Source organism: Triturus cristatus, chromosome 3_2, assembly GCF_964204655.1.
Source record: "Triturus cristatus chromosome 3_2, aTriCri1.1, whole genome shotgun sequence".
Taxonomy (NCBI): Eukaryota; Metazoa; Chordata; class Amphibia; order Caudata; family Salamandridae; genus Triturus; species Triturus cristatus.
Genome location: NC_140584.1, coordinates 93012661 through 93032696, shown reverse-complemented (window position 1 = coordinate 93032696; position 20036 = coordinate 93012661). Strand labels below are relative to the sequence as shown.

At 42.3% G+C, this 20036-nt stretch overlaps 1 protein-coding gene across 1 annotated transcript in view; it reads right to left on the bottom strand.

Annotated features, from left to right (window-relative positions):
• Nucleotides 1-20036, bottom strand: part of ADCY5 (adenylate cyclase 5) — a 1541762-nt gene that overhangs the window by 20965 nt on the left and 1500761 nt on the right. The window contains exons 17-19 of the mRNA XM_085647314.1: nucleotides 15186-15318; nucleotides 12406-12669; nucleotides 2546-2750 (exon numbers count right to left, since the gene is read on the bottom strand). Of these exons, the coding sequence (XP_085503440.1) occupies nucleotides 2546-2750; nucleotides 12406-12669; nucleotides 15186-15318 (602 nt within the window). The remainder of the gene's footprint in view (nucleotides 1-2545; nucleotides 2751-12405; nucleotides 12670-15185; nucleotides 15319-20036) is intronic.

The window sequence follows — 20036 nt, the reverse complement described above, 5'->3', positions numbered from 1 at the left end:
AATGGACCTTTATTGGCTTCTTGCCACCCCTCTTCTCTTTGTTGTGTATTTCTGAGATATTCATCAAGGGGGTTCAAAGAAAAAAGGGGGGTCCCAAAAACATTTTTGGGCACCAGTGCATTTCCCTTAGACTTTGTACTCGTGCGTGGGGCAAAAATGGCTCGATGGATTTGAACGCAATTGGCAGTTTACAGAATATAGTGCACAGCCGATCCTTTTGGGTACTACAGGTAAGTAGGGCAACTCTTTTTAAAGTTATAAGCTATTTTATCTTAGTGATATCTGTAGTCGTGTTAGATTCCAGAAATGTGGTATTATTTCACGAAGTACAGCAGTACATAGCGATGACAAGTCATTATGTGATTGACTAATAACTACCTTTACAAAAGTTAAAGGTAGCCATGTTGTTGTTAGGTACACTTTGACTGTGTACTGCTTTGCGCCTTCAGATATAGGTACGTATTAGGTTTGATATTTGCCCCTACCTATTAGCACTTCTTTAAAGTGGTAATAGGTAGAGAAAATTATATATATAAGTTTCTATATGTTTAAAAAAAAATGTTCAGCGTACCACAGTACTGCCTCAAGAGTACTGCGGTGCTTAAAATAAATAAAAATATATATATACATATATCTATATATATATGTATATATATATATGTTACAAAATTATAAATACGCTGCAATCTACTATATGTTACAAATATGGTATACTACGGTGTATTTTCCATCGATATTACCTAGAAATTTCCGCTTTACTTACATTTTGTTTTAAATGTGCAATTCTCCCTACACTGCTGGAAAAATGTATGGTGATTTATAAATAATTGTTTTACTTTTACCACTTTAATAAAAATGGTAATATGTGGTGAACAGCAATGAAACCTACTAATTACCTATATCTAACACCATAACCCAGAACACAGACAAAATGCAGAAAGCAACCAAACTGTGCTAAAAACTGCATGGCAGCCTTTTACTTTTGGTAAACACAGCCATCAGCCAATTATATATTGACTTCTCATCCACAGGTGCCACGTTAGAAAGCAAACTCAATGCAGTATACCGCAGCATAATATATAACTGATTCTTTTTAAACTTATACATTTTACCCTGCTTACACCAGTCACACATACTACCAAAAATTACCAGTTATACCTCACAATGTATATTCCAAACACATTACATCTACATCTGTTCACACACCTTCATACTACGTCTGTTTCAGTTAACACACTTCACTGTACGCCAATCCATTGTATGCCACTCCACGCCACTTGGCTCTACGATATTATACTTTACGCCACTCCAGTCTATGCTGCTCCACTTTACACTAATCCAATGTATGTCACTCTACTCCAGTTCATTCTACCACACTCCAGTCTACTCCACACCCATGTATGCCCCTCCACTCTACGCGACTGCACTGTAGCACACTGTATTACTCTCTAGTCTACTGTACCTCACTCCACTGTACAACACTGGTGGTGCATACATTCTAAACGGTCTAGTAGTGTGTGAATTAGAAATGTAAGTTATTACTCTAACTTTTTATTTAGCCTGTTTGTATAGTCTAGGTTGGGAATGTATATAGAGAATAAGTAAAGTTTACTAACTATAACTTTGTTTTAACTGTTGTTTTTTCATGATATATATACATATATACACACATATACTGATATATATGAATAGGCCTTGATCACATGACACAGCCTAGACAGTGTTACCACTTTTTAAAGTGCTAGTGCAAGCAACCTCACCATGGACATAGAAAACATATTACATCATGATGTTCATTTTTTTCTGCCTAAATGCAGATAGTGACCTTGTAATAAAGATTGTTGATAACACAAATCATAAATGGAACATCAAGTTAATAATGATAATAAATAATTGTAATAATACCAGCATTAATGCCTAAATTACCTAAGGCTTCCCAGTCCATAAGTGTGGTTGTAGTTTTATAGTGCCTACCCCTAATGACCAAATTATATATTAAACCTAATTGTGTTTGAATGCCGTCACTTATCTTATATCATATAATATTATGTTGTATTACTGCTCAAATGCGTTTATAAATAATTGATGCACAATATATACATGAGTGTGAAGGACAAACTCTTCACTCAAGATTGTATTGTATCTCTCCCTGTCAATCTTTGGCAATGAGAAAGATTTAGTGCAAAATATGCTTAAAGATAATAAAGTGACGGTGTGCTTGAGATAAAAATTGAAACTAAGAAGTGCCTTGTGTAGGTAATACAGTATGTATATATATATATATATATATATATATATATATATATATAGATAGATATATGCTAACCTATATATGCTTAGCTTCATTATGTTATGGGAGTAAATACTCTGGTGGTCATAAAATTGCATCATATTTAAGACTCAATATTCTGTTAGTTTACCATATATTAGAATAGAGTAAAATAAGCAGCTGGTATCAAAAGTCTCAAGGATATTCAACAGTGCCATTTTAAAGGAATACTCATATTCGATTTCAAAGCAGGCAAGAAGCATGCAATTACTTTACCAATTTTCATCTGGAAGTTGTTGAATGAATGCTCGTTGATATATTTCATTTGGTCCATTAACCTCATGGCATAATCAGCAAGTGCCTTTATGTGGGATTTTCCTGCCTTGTCGTAAGTGGAATCATTGAGCCCTGATGCTGCCATGTAGGTGCTGCCAATGGTTTTGATCTTTTCAAGCTGTCGGAACTGATCCTCACTTATGATCTGTGTGAAGGAAAAAAGATTTCAGAAAAGGTATCCAATTTGTCATGGCATCACAAACACACTTATTAGCTTGTACTCAAAACAGACAATTACAAAAGCGTTTTTAGCAAGAATTCCACATCATTCCCAAATACAATGCAAGCATTAACCTAATATATTCCACAGGTATTTGTCATTTTCAAGTTCTGTATTTAAATTACCACAGTTCACTGCTGGGCTACTTGAACAAAAGAATGATGAATGTAACCTATATCTCTTGACTGGGGGTGAATGTTTTGATTTGTTCAGCATTCCGTCCATCAATAGTGTGTCTTTTGCTACCTCGCCCTAAGTGCACCGGGCTCACTGTGCCACTGGATTCAAGCTATCCTGACTGATGAGGGGGGAAACTCTGAAACCGGTCCTAGGATGCTTGTTTCCGGTCCAGGGAGGACCTGGCTTGGCAGTTCGGGCTGGACTGTTCCCATGAAGCACATGGTCAAGACTGATTTGCATATGGCCAGGTCTAAACTCGGGTGGCATGGTGAGCAAAAAAATGATGGATTTAGCCCAGATCTCTTGACTGGGGGTGAATGTTTTGATTTGTCCTGCATTCCGTTCATCAATTTTGTGTCTTGGGCTACTAGAACTGGCATCAAAAATATCCCAAAGCTCTATCAACTCTCAGTGGAGTCAACCAACCAGTACAGAGTAATGTTGTATCGGATCCAAAAATTGGCCTGGTCACACAAAATAAAGTGGCCCACATTTGCCAATTGCAAGCTTCCATGAAACATTGCACAGTTAGTATCAGGGTTAGCTTGGGGAGAAATGTGTGGTAAATTAATATTTTTAAAAGTTCTACGGCTGGTCACATAAGCAAGGCAGGAAACACCAGTATAGCTCAACCACAGGTCTGACGCATACCTTTGGGTCAAATAATTATTTTCACTCTCAGGTTCCTGAGTTCATTGCTCACTCTTAGATCCCCAAGCTCTAGCTCACCATTGGAACTCTGAATTCCTTGTCAGGTTCTAAAACTACTGGTTATCCTTAGAGATTATCATTTTCCACTGACCAACATGACCCCAAAAGTTCACGCTCATCCTCAAGTTTGTAGGCCTCTGTTAACCCTAAAGAACGCATAGGTGTTGCTCGGCCTAAGGCCTTGAGACTCTTAGTCACTATCAATTTGGCATAAACTAGATCCTTACTAATAGAACCCTTGGGCCCATTTCCCCACTGCGGTCCCGTGAGGATCCTGCTTGGGCTCAGATCCAGAGATTCCAGCTCACTCTCATGTGTCTTTACATTCCAGCTCATCTCCTGGTCACCCAATTTCTCTATTTAGCCTCAGGTCCAGTCGCTCTTTCTCAGCATTATCTATAAGTCCCAGGGTACCATCAGTCACTGAAATCAGTGTTTACTGGGAAATTCTGCAAAATCAACATTTCCGCATAGTTCCCTTTTGGCACTGCTCACTTTATGGGTACGAGGTTGACGGTCACTACCAGATTTCTGAAGCTCCTGCTTACCCTCAATTCTCACAGCTGGTATTGGGGGTTAACATTTGCTTCAGGGGAAGTGTTTCATTTAGGTCTCTGAATGTGCAGCTCACTCACAGGTTCCTGAGATTATGCTGACTCTCAGTTTCCCAAAGCAGTATTCACTTTCATATCTTAAATGCTCCAGCTTGCCCCAATGGCTTGTGCTCACCATGTGGTGCCCGAGGTTTCTTATCACTGCCATTTAAGTGCGGTTCTTGCCACAATCAGGTGCCTAGAGGTTTCTTCTCAGGGACATTGATTATCAAAGCTCCTCCACAATTTAGTCCCCTGAGGTTCCTGCTCATTTTCAAGACAGTAAAGCTCAATGTCAATTCTTCAGATCAATTACTAGAGTTTTGCTAGGTCATGAGAAGTAAGAGGACGGGGTTTCCTCACCTTGGAATTTAGGGCCCACACACACCCAGCTGGGTGTCATGCTTCTTCATAGGGCTGCTCCTCATCAGGTCGGCGCTGCAATACCTGATGAGCTCCCTATGAGGAGCTCTTTGGCAGAGATCTTTTATTCCAAATTGCCGTTTGGTGCCGTTGGGTGAGGGGGCTAACCAGTGTAGATGAGTGAGTGGAGGTGTGTAACCTGAAGGAAGTTTAAAACAGGTTTGGAAGTACCAACGAAAACAATTTTAATCAATAGGTCTCCCAACCTGATTAAAAGAAACAAACGTGCATGTCTGAGATTATGTCTCAGGTAGAGCGCCCTATTGTGTGGTATACATGTTTCTCGCCTGGTAGTCAATCAATCTGGTGGCGATTCCTCAGGTCCTTCTAAAATTAAATCTATCTACACACGGGTGGTTATATGGTGTAATCTACCTCTTTAAACCAGCCTAACACATACTATGTGTAATACCCGATAGAACATGACCAACCCCAGTCGGGTTTCTCATTTTACTTCATCAATACCCGGCAGGTATCACACAAGGAATTTCCCTATGTAGTTTGCTAAATCCGCAACAGGCTCTCTGACCTACCCACTTCTGCCGGGATGCCGGCCCCGGGAATTTGGAATAAAAGATCTCCGCCAAAGAGCCCCTCATAAGGAGCCTGTCAGGTATTGCAGCGCCGACTTGATGAGGAGCAGCCCTAGGATGAAGCATGACACCCAGCCGGGTGTGTGAGGGCCCTAAATTCCAAGAGGAGGAATCCTCATCCTCCTACTTCTCATGACGCAAAACCGGTTCCCCTAGTTTACCCTTGTCTCGTAATTAGGAACAGCATACTTTTTGTATCATTATACCGGAACATCCACAGCAACAATCTGAGATGACCAACATTAATGATGCTGTGATATCGCTGAGGGAAGTTGAGGTAGTCATTAATTCAATCCACAGAAGTGGAACCCTGGGCCCCAATGATATATCAGCTTCAACCTTTAAACAAGTGGTAAGTTAATGGGCAAACACTTTGTGTACCTTGTCTAATTCTACCTTGGGCGAATGGTTAGACATAATACTATGCAATGTCTATCGCTCCTCATTTCTACCTCTGAACGCCACCTGTCAACACAGCTATGATCAGAGTTCAACTTGGTAAAAAGCACATTATTGTTTCAAGCTAGATTCAGTTTGTATTGTAATAAGCTCAGAATGGCAGTGCCCCACACTGTCTGTAGGCACAATAACAAGAGGAAGTTCCAAGTGGACTTCATGTTTGAAATAATCTTTATTGGATCTAGAAGCTGCAGATCTCTGGAATAAGGGCCTTCCAAGTGAGTTATTTTCTAAGCTCTTGAACAAACAGGCAAACACTAATATCCGCTAATCTGGACCTCGATGTTTTAAGGAAAAAATCTATTTCTAAATACGCAGTTGCATTTTATGATTCTACAACTGCTCTACTCTACCTGAAACAACCTTGACCATTCTAGCGGAGAAGAGAATAGATGTGATACTGCTTTCGTCTCATTCCATTAATAGACGTTTGGTATGGTAGATTAGGAAGTGGCCCAGAACCATTGGTGGTTGGCAGGGTACATCGGTGGTGGGGCGGGGGGGAGGGTGCTGGAAGAGGGGTACAAAAAAGAAACTTACCTTTTCACGGCCGCCGTCTCTCCTCGGCTTCTGTCCCTTCTCACAGACGCCTTTTCCTCAGCTTCGGACCCGGAACCACACCTAAGCCAATCACAACGCTGTAGTGCAGCGCTGTAATTCATCTGAGTGCCGTGGTTTGGCGCTCAGACAAGCAGTGAGAGCCTGTGTATGTTCCCCACCAGGCTGTGTATTACAGCCTGGTGGAGAACATGCAAAGTGCGCATGACAGTTTGGCTGCCCCAAGACAGCTGGCCAATCTGTAATGCTCACCTAGAGTGTACCTACCACTCCTCCCCCTGTGACCCCAGTCTCGCCCTAACCAAGCCCCCAGTGAAAAATAAAATGAAAATAACCAGGTTATCATTTTATTTGTCATGCTCTGAGAGCAGTGGGGTGACGCTTCTCCGCCTTAACGGACGAGCCTCCCCTGCCCAGAACGCTCATGTCTCTTATGTAAGTCAGCAACAGAATCATTGATACATGTTATTTACACTTGGCCATACTTAGTTGAGCCTCCTAAATATTGGCTTCTATCTGGGTTTAGGTGCTTCAATATCCCATCCTGCAACATGACGGTGGAAGCATGCTTAAAGGGTGAGTCTGGACAGTTAACTTCTCGCTTTCTAAAATGTAAAAAGACTGTCATCCAAGCTATGAGCTATCTTGAGTGTCAGAGACATTAATTGGTGGCGCCAAGTAAGGCATACAATGGTGAAATTCAGAGATGCCCTTCATTTCCTTGCAACATAGACCTTTCTAAATTGCTATACGTACCACATACTCTTTGTTTTGTGCCATGTTGCGAAATGTATTTAGCTGATTTTTTTTATTCTGATTGTATTTTAAGTATTTTATGATAGCGCTCATATTTATTTATATTGAATGTCTTAAACTATTTTTCCATTATGTTTGCTAAGAATTTAAACTGAAGGTTTCAAAGATTGGTTTTAAAATGTTTCCAATGATTTCAAATTATCCTCCAATAACATTTCCATTTATTCATTCATCATTGTAGTTAAATGAAAGAATGTATCCATTTTTATAGCATAAATGACATCCCCAACTATTGTTTGACGGTGAACAATAGACCTTCCATGTCTCTGTTAGAAACCTATGGTTAAAAAGGAAGTGAAAGAGAAAATATGTTGGTGTGATTACCTTCAACCATGAAAGCATCAGTATAGTGCTCTTCAACCATAGCTTTAGTAAGACTACCTACAAACTCTTAATGTTTTGAGTTTAATCTTTGGCACTACAAACCCTTTTTTTGATCTTGAGCATATTGCCAATTACTAAATATTAATTCTTAGTTAAGTCCTAGCCAACGTTTTCCTAACCATGTTTTCCTCTTTTTCTTTTCCTTGCTCACCATCATTACACAGAGGGTCCTGCTTTCCTCTGGAAGATATAGAAGATCTTCTATGGTGTGAGTTGGAGCGCAAGCAAGGAGATACACAGCTTAGAGTTTGCAGCTGCCATAGTACCAATATTACCTGCTCACAACATGCACTTTTCCTTTCCACAGCACCAAGGACTACATACAGGCACCACAAAAGAGAGCTGAGATGACTGGATTGATGGTCCTTCAGTTCGGGTATCCCACCACTTTGCCTCCTGCTCTTATTAATCTAGCTCCATCATTAGCACGCTCATCAACTCTCATTGACTCTCGTCTCTGCTCTATTCAGTTGGGTTGCTCAACCTCCCTGTGCCCCTCATGATCGGATATAAGGAATAGACCAACTCAAAGAGAGGAGGCCTCAACTGGGAGCCCTAGATCAGAGCTGCTCAGCCTCCAGCTTAGCACAGTTTCTTCTTGTTCCATGCCACTTTTTTCCATCAACAATCTGATTTTGCTTTACGTGCCAATGTCAGTCACCAATGATCATCTTTATAGTGCCCCTGCAGCATTTCCTGCTGTCTGCCATCCAGCATCCATTTATACTTCAGGTAGAATACCAAGAACCTCTACCTGGCCAAATCAATCTCTAACTAATGAGTCTTAACTAACATTAGATGACCACTTGCTTCAGCTCTACAGTCTCTCATACTCTAATTAAGGTGTGTGATGGATGCTTGAAGTGGACACACTGTGGCAGTGAACCCCAATCCTATCGATCTGTAGGCTGATGATTCAGTGATTCATCCCTCCAAAATCAATTGAATAGAATGAACACTGCAAGAACTCTCGGAGAGAAATAGAAAGTGTTGGTTTGGGGCTCCAGACAGGCATCAAGTAAAAATGTACAACAGTAAGCTCTCACTGGAGAAGGTGAAAACATGTTTATCTGGTGCCATAGTAAGTATAGAGCACACTTTCTGTTTGCGCCCTGGCACACCTTACAAAAAGTGCACCAGGTGCAAACAGAGAAAGTGCACCCTATTACATAGAATGCGCTGCCCCTGGGCAGCCATGAACTAGTGCTGCCCTGGGGGTAGCACATTAAAATGAAGTATGGAGCAGCTGTGAAGCAGCGCTCTGTGTTTCACAGTGCAGGCGGCCACTTGTCTACACTTTTAAAGAGGATTAGAGCTCCCCTTCCAGATGGGTGCAGTCAGTGACTGCACTCACCTGCAAGGGGATGCCTGGGTGTCCATAGGACCCCCTTTCCCCTTGCAAGAGGGCTGCTCTCAGGGGACACACTGACAGTGCCCCATCTTTTAGGTGGCGCACTGTCAGAGCGCCTTCTGGGAGCTTCTTTGCCTCTGCACCCGCTCTGTGATAGGGCGCAGGCGAAGAGGCAGAGGGATCCCCTTATTTGCATGGGGCACGCCCCCATGCCAATGAGGGAGCACCCTCTTGAGAGAGCTCTGGTGCTATATGTGTGCCAGCGCTTTCAGTATTACAGAAGGGGCCGCACAAGCGTCTGTGGCCCCGTCTGTAATACCAAAGTGCCCCGAGGGCGTGCAAAGCAGGCGCAAATGCCCGTTGCCCCCCCCCCCCCAAGGGAAGTTAGTGTAATACAGCCCCTAAAGTTCACTATATATGAGAACCTCAGAATGTAAACACTACACTGATTAGGCTGCTAGAGGAGCAAAAACTTGTGCCATTCTAAAATTCTTAAGGAGCTATGGCGACATATTGTAGGACTTTCTGAAATCTATTTTTCAAGGTACAGCAGTATCTACCATGGTCTACAAAGCAGGAATCTGTGGCATGTTGAAAAATTAAACAAAAATGGAAACTTAGCTAAAATTTTGGCTGAAATCATGAAACATCACCCAATTAGCGCTTAACACCCTACTAAACCAGAATGCAGATATATAGGAGCCAAGCTATAAGTATAATGAAAATCATCATGCAATATGCACACACAAGATCTTAAACATTGAGTCAGTGAATCAACGTGGGAAATAAATGATTGTAGAGTCATACGGCATCAGTCTGAGATGGGTAATTAAAATAACAGAAAAGGTAATTTTACTTCAGACCATCTTTTTTTCAATCAATTTATCAACGTCAATGAATGAACAATGAATGAAAATAAAGCTCAATGCAGCAAGAGGCTAGAAAGTGCTCAAACCAATTAAAATATCCAACGTGGAGACAAATGGTCTTAGGAGGCACAAAGCAAAGTAACTATCTCAGTAATATTAATAATATTGAGAAAATATGGTGGATCATAAACAAAGTGAAAAAAAGAAAAGGTGGATCACACGGTCAATGATGACTGGGTTGGAACAAGCTATGTAATGCTATCTTACAGGGATTTGTAAAGCGCAACTATTCACCCGAGGGGTGCGCAGGAGCAGGTGTGAAGGTCGTCTACAGGGTCTTAGTTGAAGAGCCAGATGTTCATCATCTTACAGAATTCGGTAAGTGAAATAAGAAGAAGTGACTCCGGTGAAATAAGAGCAAGAAGTGACAGTATTCAGGGCTTTCTTGTCCCTACAGCTGAGAGAGATGTAATCACTATCTCACATACTAATTGCAGGACAGAAGGGGGAGTCCTACAGGAATAATACTCCTGAAGATCTTTGGGACTAGCCAAAAAGAACAGAAGGCAACAGTAAACTTCTTTTTAGCAGACAGCGTCTGGAAAGAACTCAAAGCAGTGGCTTAAAGAAAGCAATGAAACTAAAATTACAGAAAGCAGTACCCCACAGTAGCTCAATGGGAAGAGTGTGCAATTGTCACAACCTAAGAAAGAGTCACCACGGTTTCAAAAATATCAATGTTTAGGTAACTACCTTCCTTTTCGAAAACGGTTGTATGTTGGAACAACGAGTTCCACACCCACGACTTCCCTAACAAGTCGTTGTTTAAGAAGTCGTGGTTTAGGAAGTTGTGGTTTAGGAAGTTGTGGTTTAGGAATTGTCGTGGTTCAGGATTCGTTGTTCAGGTAAGTTGTTATAAAAACATCGTTGTTTAGGATGTTTCCCCTTTCAGACATGTTAGTACTGGTGCCATTCTTCTCTTCAAGGTCTCTGAATATTCCCATACTATCAGGAACTCTTCTGGGGTGTATAGGCCATGGATAGAAGAGGAGACATACTTCTCTATATCTTTTCTTCAGTGCAACATCCTAAAGGACATTGCCAACTTTAAAGTAAACACGGATTATCTCCCCCTGGTCATGCCTCCAGCTCCAAAACATGTGGAGGCAATTACTAGGGTTCCAGGGCAAATGTACCATTGGTAAATAGGACCAGGCACTGCAACCAGCAAAGGTTCCAGCTAGATCCAAGTCCCAACTGATCAGCTGATGCCTTTCCCGTTCTTGATTTCCCTGTGGACTACAGGAGGCCAGTTTCCCTGCCCCTTTGAGGTGAAAATCCAGAAGGTTTTACTTAATAGGAAGAGGGTGTCCAGGTCTCAGCCCTTCCTCAGATAGGAAGCAGACTTCCCCTAAGGTCTCCAAATTACAGGCGGTGGGAATGCCGAGTGATAAATGGTTGGTAGAGGGCCTAGAACCTATCCATAAAAAGTTCCCAAGTTGGGGCCTTCCCATCTTGTCCGCGGTGGTTTTTACTTTTGACAAAACAAATCATAGGACACATTTTTAAGGGTACACTAAAATGGCCGAAGGCTATCTCGGTTGCTGGAGATACCCAAACCACACATAGACTTTTCTATTAAAATGAGGTACCTCCCCCTCCCTACCAGTAAAAAGCACACTCAAACAGTCCTTGCCTCATTCCTACACCTCTGCCGTCTGAGTGAGAGGAATGAGATTGGCTGGAGCAAGCCAGATTTAAAGGCACCATTAGACTAGATCTCTGCTTTCACATAAACTACAAACCTCCAAAGATTCTGTCCTTGGTGTGGCCATTTGGTATCAAAATCTTTTCTAATGTCTCACATTATTCAGATAAAAGTAAATTCATATTCCTGAAATTAACTCTCCACCGCATTCCTATCAGAAATTCCCTAGCATGGCAGCCTACCTAAAAGGCTCCTTCTTCTCTGGGTAGATGATGAGGAAATTGAAGCCCACTACTGAGCAGAGCTGACTGACACAAACTAATTATAATCACTGCAGGAAGGGAGAGCTTTGTGGAACCAGTTTATGGGGCTACTGAGGTTCAGGAAGATACAAATAACGGTTCTAAAAAACATCTTTGTGACATTAACATCAATATTCTAAGTTCGCTATTGGCTTAGAGTTTTAATATTGAGCCACGTGCTAAGCAAATTAAATTTCTAGCTGTTTCCTTGACTGAGACAGGTAGACGAGAAAATGCAGTTTAATGCTTTCATTTCTTTAAAAGTAGAGGTTGCTAAATTTCACAGAATTTTACTTTGTGAAATACATGAGGAGGATAAAAGGAATTCATGTATTTTTCTGGTCTTGTTAGACCAAAAAAGGTTACTTTTGACTTGTGATACAAGGACTTTGGTCAGAAGACAATACTTTTGACTGTCGAGATTTCAAGAAAAATAACAAGGCCTTGACAGAGGCAAAAGAACTATTACAGAGAATTAAGATAAAAAGTCAAATGCTAGCAACTTGAGAGGTCTACCCCATTTTATACCAAAATGTTGAAAAGAGGTCCATGTCATACAAGACCAAAAGTTCACAAGAAGGTTTTTAGAAAAGGATTAGTGCAATAAATGAGACCACTCCATAACTCACTTACCTCATCAAAGTCTGCAATGATCTCATTGAGGAGACGCAGGCACTCCACACCTTCGTTGTTTGCCTCAAGCTCCACATAAAACTCAGAGAAATTACTTATGGATGCAAACATAACTGCTACACACTCGCAAGACTGGTAATACAGTTCATCGTTACGTCTCTCTCGTGCTAGGAAGTGAGCTGCCACGTCCTTTGGCAAGATGTTGTGTAGGAGCCGTCTGTTGTAAGCCTGCAACTCCTCCATTTCCTCCTTTTCTTCTGTAGCCTGTTTTCATGAGAAAATACAGTCAGTGTGGTTGTTACTCAGTTTGATTTAATACTTAGCAGAATGAAATTCCTCACAGATAATTCAGTTCGTAGTAGTAGAGCAGTAAAGGTTGCCACATGCCAATATCCTATTTACAAGCTCAGTTGACGTTCATTCAGTTTATAGCCACGAAACCTTGAAGAAGTTTTTGTCTATCAGTGTACTACTGCTGCAGAGACATTCCAGCAGGGCCAATTCAACATCCAAGCTAGAAATAAGGCCCTGGTTCAGTAGAGGTGGCGTCCGTGCCCTGGTGATTATCCCTGGCCATTAGTCAGTCCGCCATGATTCGGGAAGTTCCTACTTACTTACGACATTGGTACTGAAAATTGTATTTGCCTTCCCACATCTCATCCATTTCCCTTTCTCCTCAGAGCCACTGTTTCCTAGGATGAGTTCACTCTATTTGGCATGACACAATCTACAATGTCCCTGAAAGTGACAGCTATCACTGCAAACAGCCTCCCGTTTTAGGTTAAAAAATTGGGCTACTGATGTTAACTCTTATAGATGCATGACATACAATTTTCAAGTGCCAACATTTAAAAAAAAAGACAAATTTATAACTTTTTTTTTACAACACATATCTAACAAGGTGACTCTAGATTCAGCATGCACAAATTATATTCTCTTATTCCCTGTGCCATCTGCAGCAGTGCACGAGCTTCTGGCACTAAGGTTTAAATGAGCAAGCAATATTGGAATTGTGAAGAGACCCACCAGCATGTAACAATCCACAAGGCCAAACAGCCAGGTGTACGCTTATATTCCTTAAATGAATGTATTTTGTAACAGTCTGTCAATGGAATTGACAACCACCATAATAAGAAGCCACAGACATTAAAATGCTTCATTGCTTCCCTTTTGCGCATCAAAAAGCTGGGAGAAAATCTGGACTATGCTTTTACTGTAGCTATCCAGAGCACCAAATTTGTAGCCTTTTGTTGTCAAACTCTGTTAGAAGTACCAGTCTTCTGTTGGTGTAAAGAAACCTAAATGAATGATCGAAGCACAGAAATTGTAAATTTGACTAGCGTGATTACACCAAATTCTCTGTGGAGAATAATTATTTGTGGGATTAAAACACTAAGGATATGATTACGATGTTGGCGGATGGGATACTCCATCACAAACGTGAAGGATATCCCGTCCGCTGTATTAAAATTCCATTATATCTTATAGAACTTGCAATAAGGCGGACGGGATATCCATCATGTTTGTGATGGAGTATCCCATCAGCAAAGATCATAATCACGCCCCTATTTAAACCTTAGTGCCCATTAGGGCCTGATTACGATCTTGGTGGATGGGATACTCCGTCACAACAAATGCGACGGATATCCCACGTGACGTATGAAAAGTTCCATAGGATATAACGAAATTGTAATACAACGGACAGGATATCAGTCACGTTTGTGATTGAGTATTCAATCTGCCAAATTCGTACATAGGCATAAGTATTTCAGATATGCCTTTTGACTTTGGCCAATGAGGACTCAGGATAATATTTTGCTACTTAACACCCGATGCAGAGGACTGGCCTGCGAGATGTACCCAAATGGACTGCAAGGGGAACGTTTTTAACCTTCCACTTTGGCAGCTTAGGGGAGCGAGGTGTAAGAGGTTGTGTCTAAGGCCTGAATCTGTCAAGATTGCAAGCTTCCTGTAAAAATATTTCTGCATAAGAAATTTACCAAACAGTATGTGAAACCACTTCTTATTTTAAAACAACAATCCCTTGCAGACGCCAACAGTGTATATTATATATCATTAACAGTAACAAAAAATACTCTTGTTCCTCCGTTGAAACAGTCACTTCAGTTTAATCTTGAAATCCTTAGCCAAGCTTAGTTTTAGTTTATCAGTGATTATCCACACATTGGGGAGGAGGGTGGTTCTCCACACCCTTATGCACCGCAATCCTAATCACACACTAGTATACACCCTCTGCGTATTTCCCAGGAGCATCATTACCCTACATAATCCACCGACCAAAAAGTTCCACTTCTTATTTTAACTGCCTCGTTATGAGTGGAGCGCTGGAAATGACTGGTAAAACTTACCCAGGGAAATATTGTTAAGGTATGTCACGGTATTTCGCAGAATGGTTTTGCTGCCAGATTCAGAGTTTTTCTCTGAGGAAGGGAATATGCTGCAGGATTTTCCTTTGCGACTTGTAAAACAGCACACTATTTCACAATCTGTACTGTTTTGGGTACACAAATTTCTATGAGTACGTAGAAATTTTCAGGGGTAAAATACACCAGACTAACAAACAGTTTACTCGCAACTCGTAATTTAATATCTGGTGCAAACGCTGTTTTGGCCCAGTTTCTAGACTTCTGCTGATGCATAATGTGGCTGCAATTGGCCATTAGTGCCATGAACTATACTGCCAAAAATACCATCACCACGTTGCAACTGTATAGTTACTTATGACAGGGTACGTGATGGATGATTCAATCTCACTTTACCTGCAGTTTCCAGAGAAAGTCCAGCCTCGCTGTGGATTCCACCTGCTGGGCATGGAGGTAAAGTGCCAAGACGAACACAGTGATGATGATAGGAGTCACTATCTTCAGTGCCACCCTGGGCACGCTGTCCGAGCTGTGATGGGGCAAAGACAAACCATAATAAAAGATGAGACTCCAGGTCACATGTCTGTACCTCCTTAGTCAAGCAGTCTGGGCACAGAAGCCACTGGTCAAACAAGGGCTAGGAAATGCCAGAGTACCTGGATGGTGCAATGTCATGTGGGGATCATTTGAATTTGATGAATTGGTAATTGGCTGAATTTTGATGTAACTATAAGTGGCTACTGCAAAATCAAATAGTTAAGCTACCTGAATCTTCATCAAACATCTGGACTGGCTCACCGCATGACTACAGGCTGACTCAGTTGACCAACTGTCTGAAGACTCACTGCCCAGCTGACTCTGTTATAATCCCTGTATTTATGGATACTGCTCAAAGCAACTAAGTACATCGGTGCATGTTTATTGCCTACAACAGACCTTCCCAATTGTCATTTTGAGAAGCAAACTGAAAAGCAGAAGTTTACCATAGAAACTCTTGTGACTATTGTGAGAGCCTTAAACCAATGTTGATTTCACTGGGTTCCCCTTTCTTCTTTTCAAAAAACGTCTAAGTTTGCAAAGAACTGTACAAATCTGTGAAGTTAGACTATTATTTTGAATGCTTGCATTGGTTGAGAGCGCTTTGCATTGGAATGCACTTTAGAGGCAGACAATATGCAGAAATCTCTTCTAGGAACATAGGAGCCTATTAATGAGCCGGTTTGCATCGCTCTTGCACCACGCAACTTGGTAGACATGGGAATGGGCCAAAAAGACAGGCCTTCTCCGGTGAGGTGTAATGAGGAGAAATATCTTTATTTCTCCTCGTTACATCCTCTTTCTATGTGTGCTGCATTGGTCAGCGCACTTTAAGATTATTTTTGTGCAGTAAGGTGTCCCTTCCTGCACAAAAACAATTCTTTATGCATGCAATGCAATGATTCAAGGGTGCATGTGTTGGCCCTAGGATGCCAAAATGTTGCCAGAGCAGGGAAAAAGGCAGGAATGTGCCATACTGCCTTAAATAGGGAGCATTCCTGCACATTCCTTGTCACACAGATCAGTGCAGCAAGGAGACTTGCTGTGCTGCACTGCGTGACATTCTCGTAAATAGGCCCATAGTCACTTCAAGTCTGTTTGTACTAAACAGTTTAAAATCTGTGCAAGATCAGCTGCCCCGCCCTTGGTGCACCATGTTATCCTTAACCCACCACTTCCTTCAGGGTGGTGGTTTAGTTGCTGGTGATTCGGTATATTAAGGGCGGTTATGGCTTGGAGGGCTTGTTCAAGTGCACCTTACTCCCTTGGACGGCACTGCTGGGTTGTGCAGTACTTCACTTTGCACTGGGCCAGGAAATTTGAATTATATTGTGAAGTTATACAATACAATGTGTAATTTGATATATATATTTTTATAAGCTATGAAAGAATGCTGCAAAGCATTCCTAAGGTACATCCTTTTGAAGTTTCCCAAAAGGACAGCCAGTGTTTCAAATATTATTCCTGGCTGTGCCATTTGTGGAGCGAAAACAATAATTGTGAACATATTTTAACATCTATACAACATTCTTCAAACAGCATGTGCTGCTTCCATTGGTTTGGTGTTGGTGTAAGACAAGTCAGTTTCATTGTCCATGGAAACAAGGCACTTCTTTTCAAAAACGTTCCCTCTCTAAATGCATGGGCCTCAATCTGTAAATATAAAGAAAGTGTAGGAAAGTGCCCCTTTTTGACATGGTCACCCCCACTTTTTGCCTGGTGAATGATGTGATTTCGTCTGACAATGCACTGGGTTCCTGCTAACCAGGTCCCCAGTGCCAGATCTCTTTCCCAAAACTGTGCAATTGTTCCCCTAATTGGCAAAGCCCTTAGCATCCTCTGTAGGTCCCTAGGAAATGGTACCCTGGTACCTAGGGCCTGAGTTACTAAAGAGGGTCCCTAAGGGCTGCAGCACGCATTGTGCCACACTAAGGTACCCCTCACCAAGCACATGCATAACTGCCATTGCAGGCTGCGTGTCTTGGTGCAGACAAAATTGAAAATACAACCTGGAACACATCCCTGTGTGCCATGTCCCCTATACATGCACCCGTCAGCCTACCCCTCTATTTTCAGGTGACTTTTTTTTCTTCAAGAGTAAATGACAATAGAAAAGAGGAATTACGTGAAAACGCGAGGAGGAGGAGGAGCCGCAGTCGCAGGAGAAGTGGAGTTTGGTGCTACGAGCTGTGGCCTATCCCAGCCCCTAAGTCTCTCACGCAGCTTCGATCACTCCGGCTCCGTAGCACCTTCCTGCGTACCTTGCCGCAACACTTTGCCGCAATTTCCAGCAGCGACTCCCTGATGATGAGAACGGGCATCAGAGAGTGTCGGAGAGCCACAGCAGAGCCAGAGTCGAGGCAGCGGACCGACTACATGCCTGGTCAGGGGCTTCAAGCTTAATGCCGTAATTGTGTGCTTTCCCCCGTGCGGAGAGTGCAGCCCCATCAGACTGTGGCCACAAAGAGTGTGCCTCAGGCGGAGGCAGCCCGGGTAGCACTGGGTGCGGCCTGCGTCCGCCTGTAGAGCCCCGCTCACTTGTTACTGACATTTCTAACATTTCAATAAGTCGTTTGATGAGCCGTGAGCTGTGAGGGGCTGTGAGGAGCTGTAAGGAGAGAGGAGTGAGGCATGATTCGGTGCCCTTGCTCCGGCCTCAAATCGCCTTGGTACCCCTGTAGCCGAGAGGGGGTCATGGTTGCAGAGCAGCGGTAAAACCAGACCAGCAAAGAGCGAACTCCTTAAGCAGGAAAAGTTCTTAGTGGGGGGGTACCCCACACCCCCTGCTAGCTAATTTCTACAGCTTGACCTGTTCAGCATTGCCCCCCCAGTCCTGGGTTAAGTGCCGTGGAGTGCTGTTGGATCAATCTAGTTATTTCCACCATTGGCACGTACCGACATTTACTCTGACTATTTGGAATTTCCCCGGAACCAGGAAAAGGAAGGAGTTCCTGCAAGTCCAGCAACTGGTTTGGAAAAGATCTCCATCTTACACCTAGCGGGGTGATTAGCTTATTAGGTAAAAGATCATATCAGTTACATCGTAGCCTGGACAGGCGGTTGCTTTGGAAACAGCATTGAAAAACAGGCCATGCCTAGTTACAGCAATTTAGTCAGACGGCTTAATTGGCTCAGAAGTTTTGAGGTCTCAAAATCCTGAAAGGGCTTGACGAGGTTGGATAGTTGAATCACTCCATCATGAACAAGTGAGTGGAGGCGGGAGTTAACCAGGCAGGCAAGTAAGCCTGAGTGAGATGACTTCCAGAAAATTATGCTCGGGAACGTTCTCGCCTCGTCACCAAGTCGACCTCATAAATTAAGGATATCGTACAGTGGTGCTAGATAACTACAGCAACTCTGCTACAAATCCCACCCCGTCATCACTGTTTTTTCCGAAGGATGCCCCGGATTGCACCTGAGGCGGTAGCAGTGGTCCAAGAAGGACTGTTCTCTAATTCCCACTCAGCAACGCACCCTTCCTTGTCTTCTGTGGAATCACAGGGAGATCCTTGTATTCCCGTGGGGGCCAGACACAGTTCCGTTAAGGTGTCCGGGCTTAGACAAATGAAGGTGTTGAGGATGGTTTAAGTGAGCAACCATCTGATATTTTTTATGTGGAAATTTGGGTTCTCATTCATGTGTTAACAAACAGAGCCAGCAACATAGTTTCTTGAACAGGTCAAAGTCAGACTGTATGACTGTTGTTACACCTGCTACATCTGACGCTCAATTTTCATGTGCAAATTTGGGTTCAGATTTTCTTGTTAGCCAACAGAGTCAGCAATATATTTCCTCGAACAGGTTAAAGTTAGATTGCATGACTGTTGTTACACCTGCTGTTTCACCAGTTCAGGGGGATATTTACAAGGGAATAAGTGAGGATGGTGGTCCAGATGATTCCCTGGGAAATGTTTCTTCCATGGTTGAGAAGGTAAAGGCATGTGAAAAGTTAAAGCCAGGGAAAGACTTTACAGTCCCAGATATTGATATAGAAGCCCAAATAAGGCGCTGGGGAGTCCCCCAGGATAATACCCATAAGGATGATTATCCGACGAGTAGATTCAGGGGAAAATACACCCCAATTGTAAGTTCTTCTCCTAGATGTTTTTCTTTGCCTCTTTTATATTGTAGCACAAGTCATTTGATTGGTACTTCTTTGGAGCCTGCCCATGATGTATTCCTGCCTTGTACACAACCAAAGTCGGGAAACAAGAGGGATGGTGTGCCTTCGGAATATCTCATTTGTATGGAAACAATTGTAAATTCTATTTTGTCTTTATTAGAGAAATCTGTATTAAGTTCTGACCATATATTGGAAAAGATCTCTGTAATGCTGTTCGAAGTGCAAAAGGTAACTAAGTCTGACACCATCAAACCTATGCCTATGATACATCCCCATATGGAAGAACTGGAAAACGACAGGCCACTCTTGTTCGTCCCCTTGGAAGAGTCGAGAGACGTCTCCGTTCAAGCGGGAATACCTCTCTATTTGTTGCCTCTCATTGAACCCACGTGTAATCTTGAAAAGGAAGAGTTTTGTTTAAATACATTATTTGGGGAGGCCGAACTAGATCCCCCTCTGGGAAAGTCTATACTAAAATCCTTCCCTTTGTTCAATAATGGTAAAAAGGGGCTTACTGGAGAAATTGAGAAAATTAGGGGTCACGTTAAGCAGGTGGGGGAGGTTCCAGTTCCATCTACCTCTCAGGC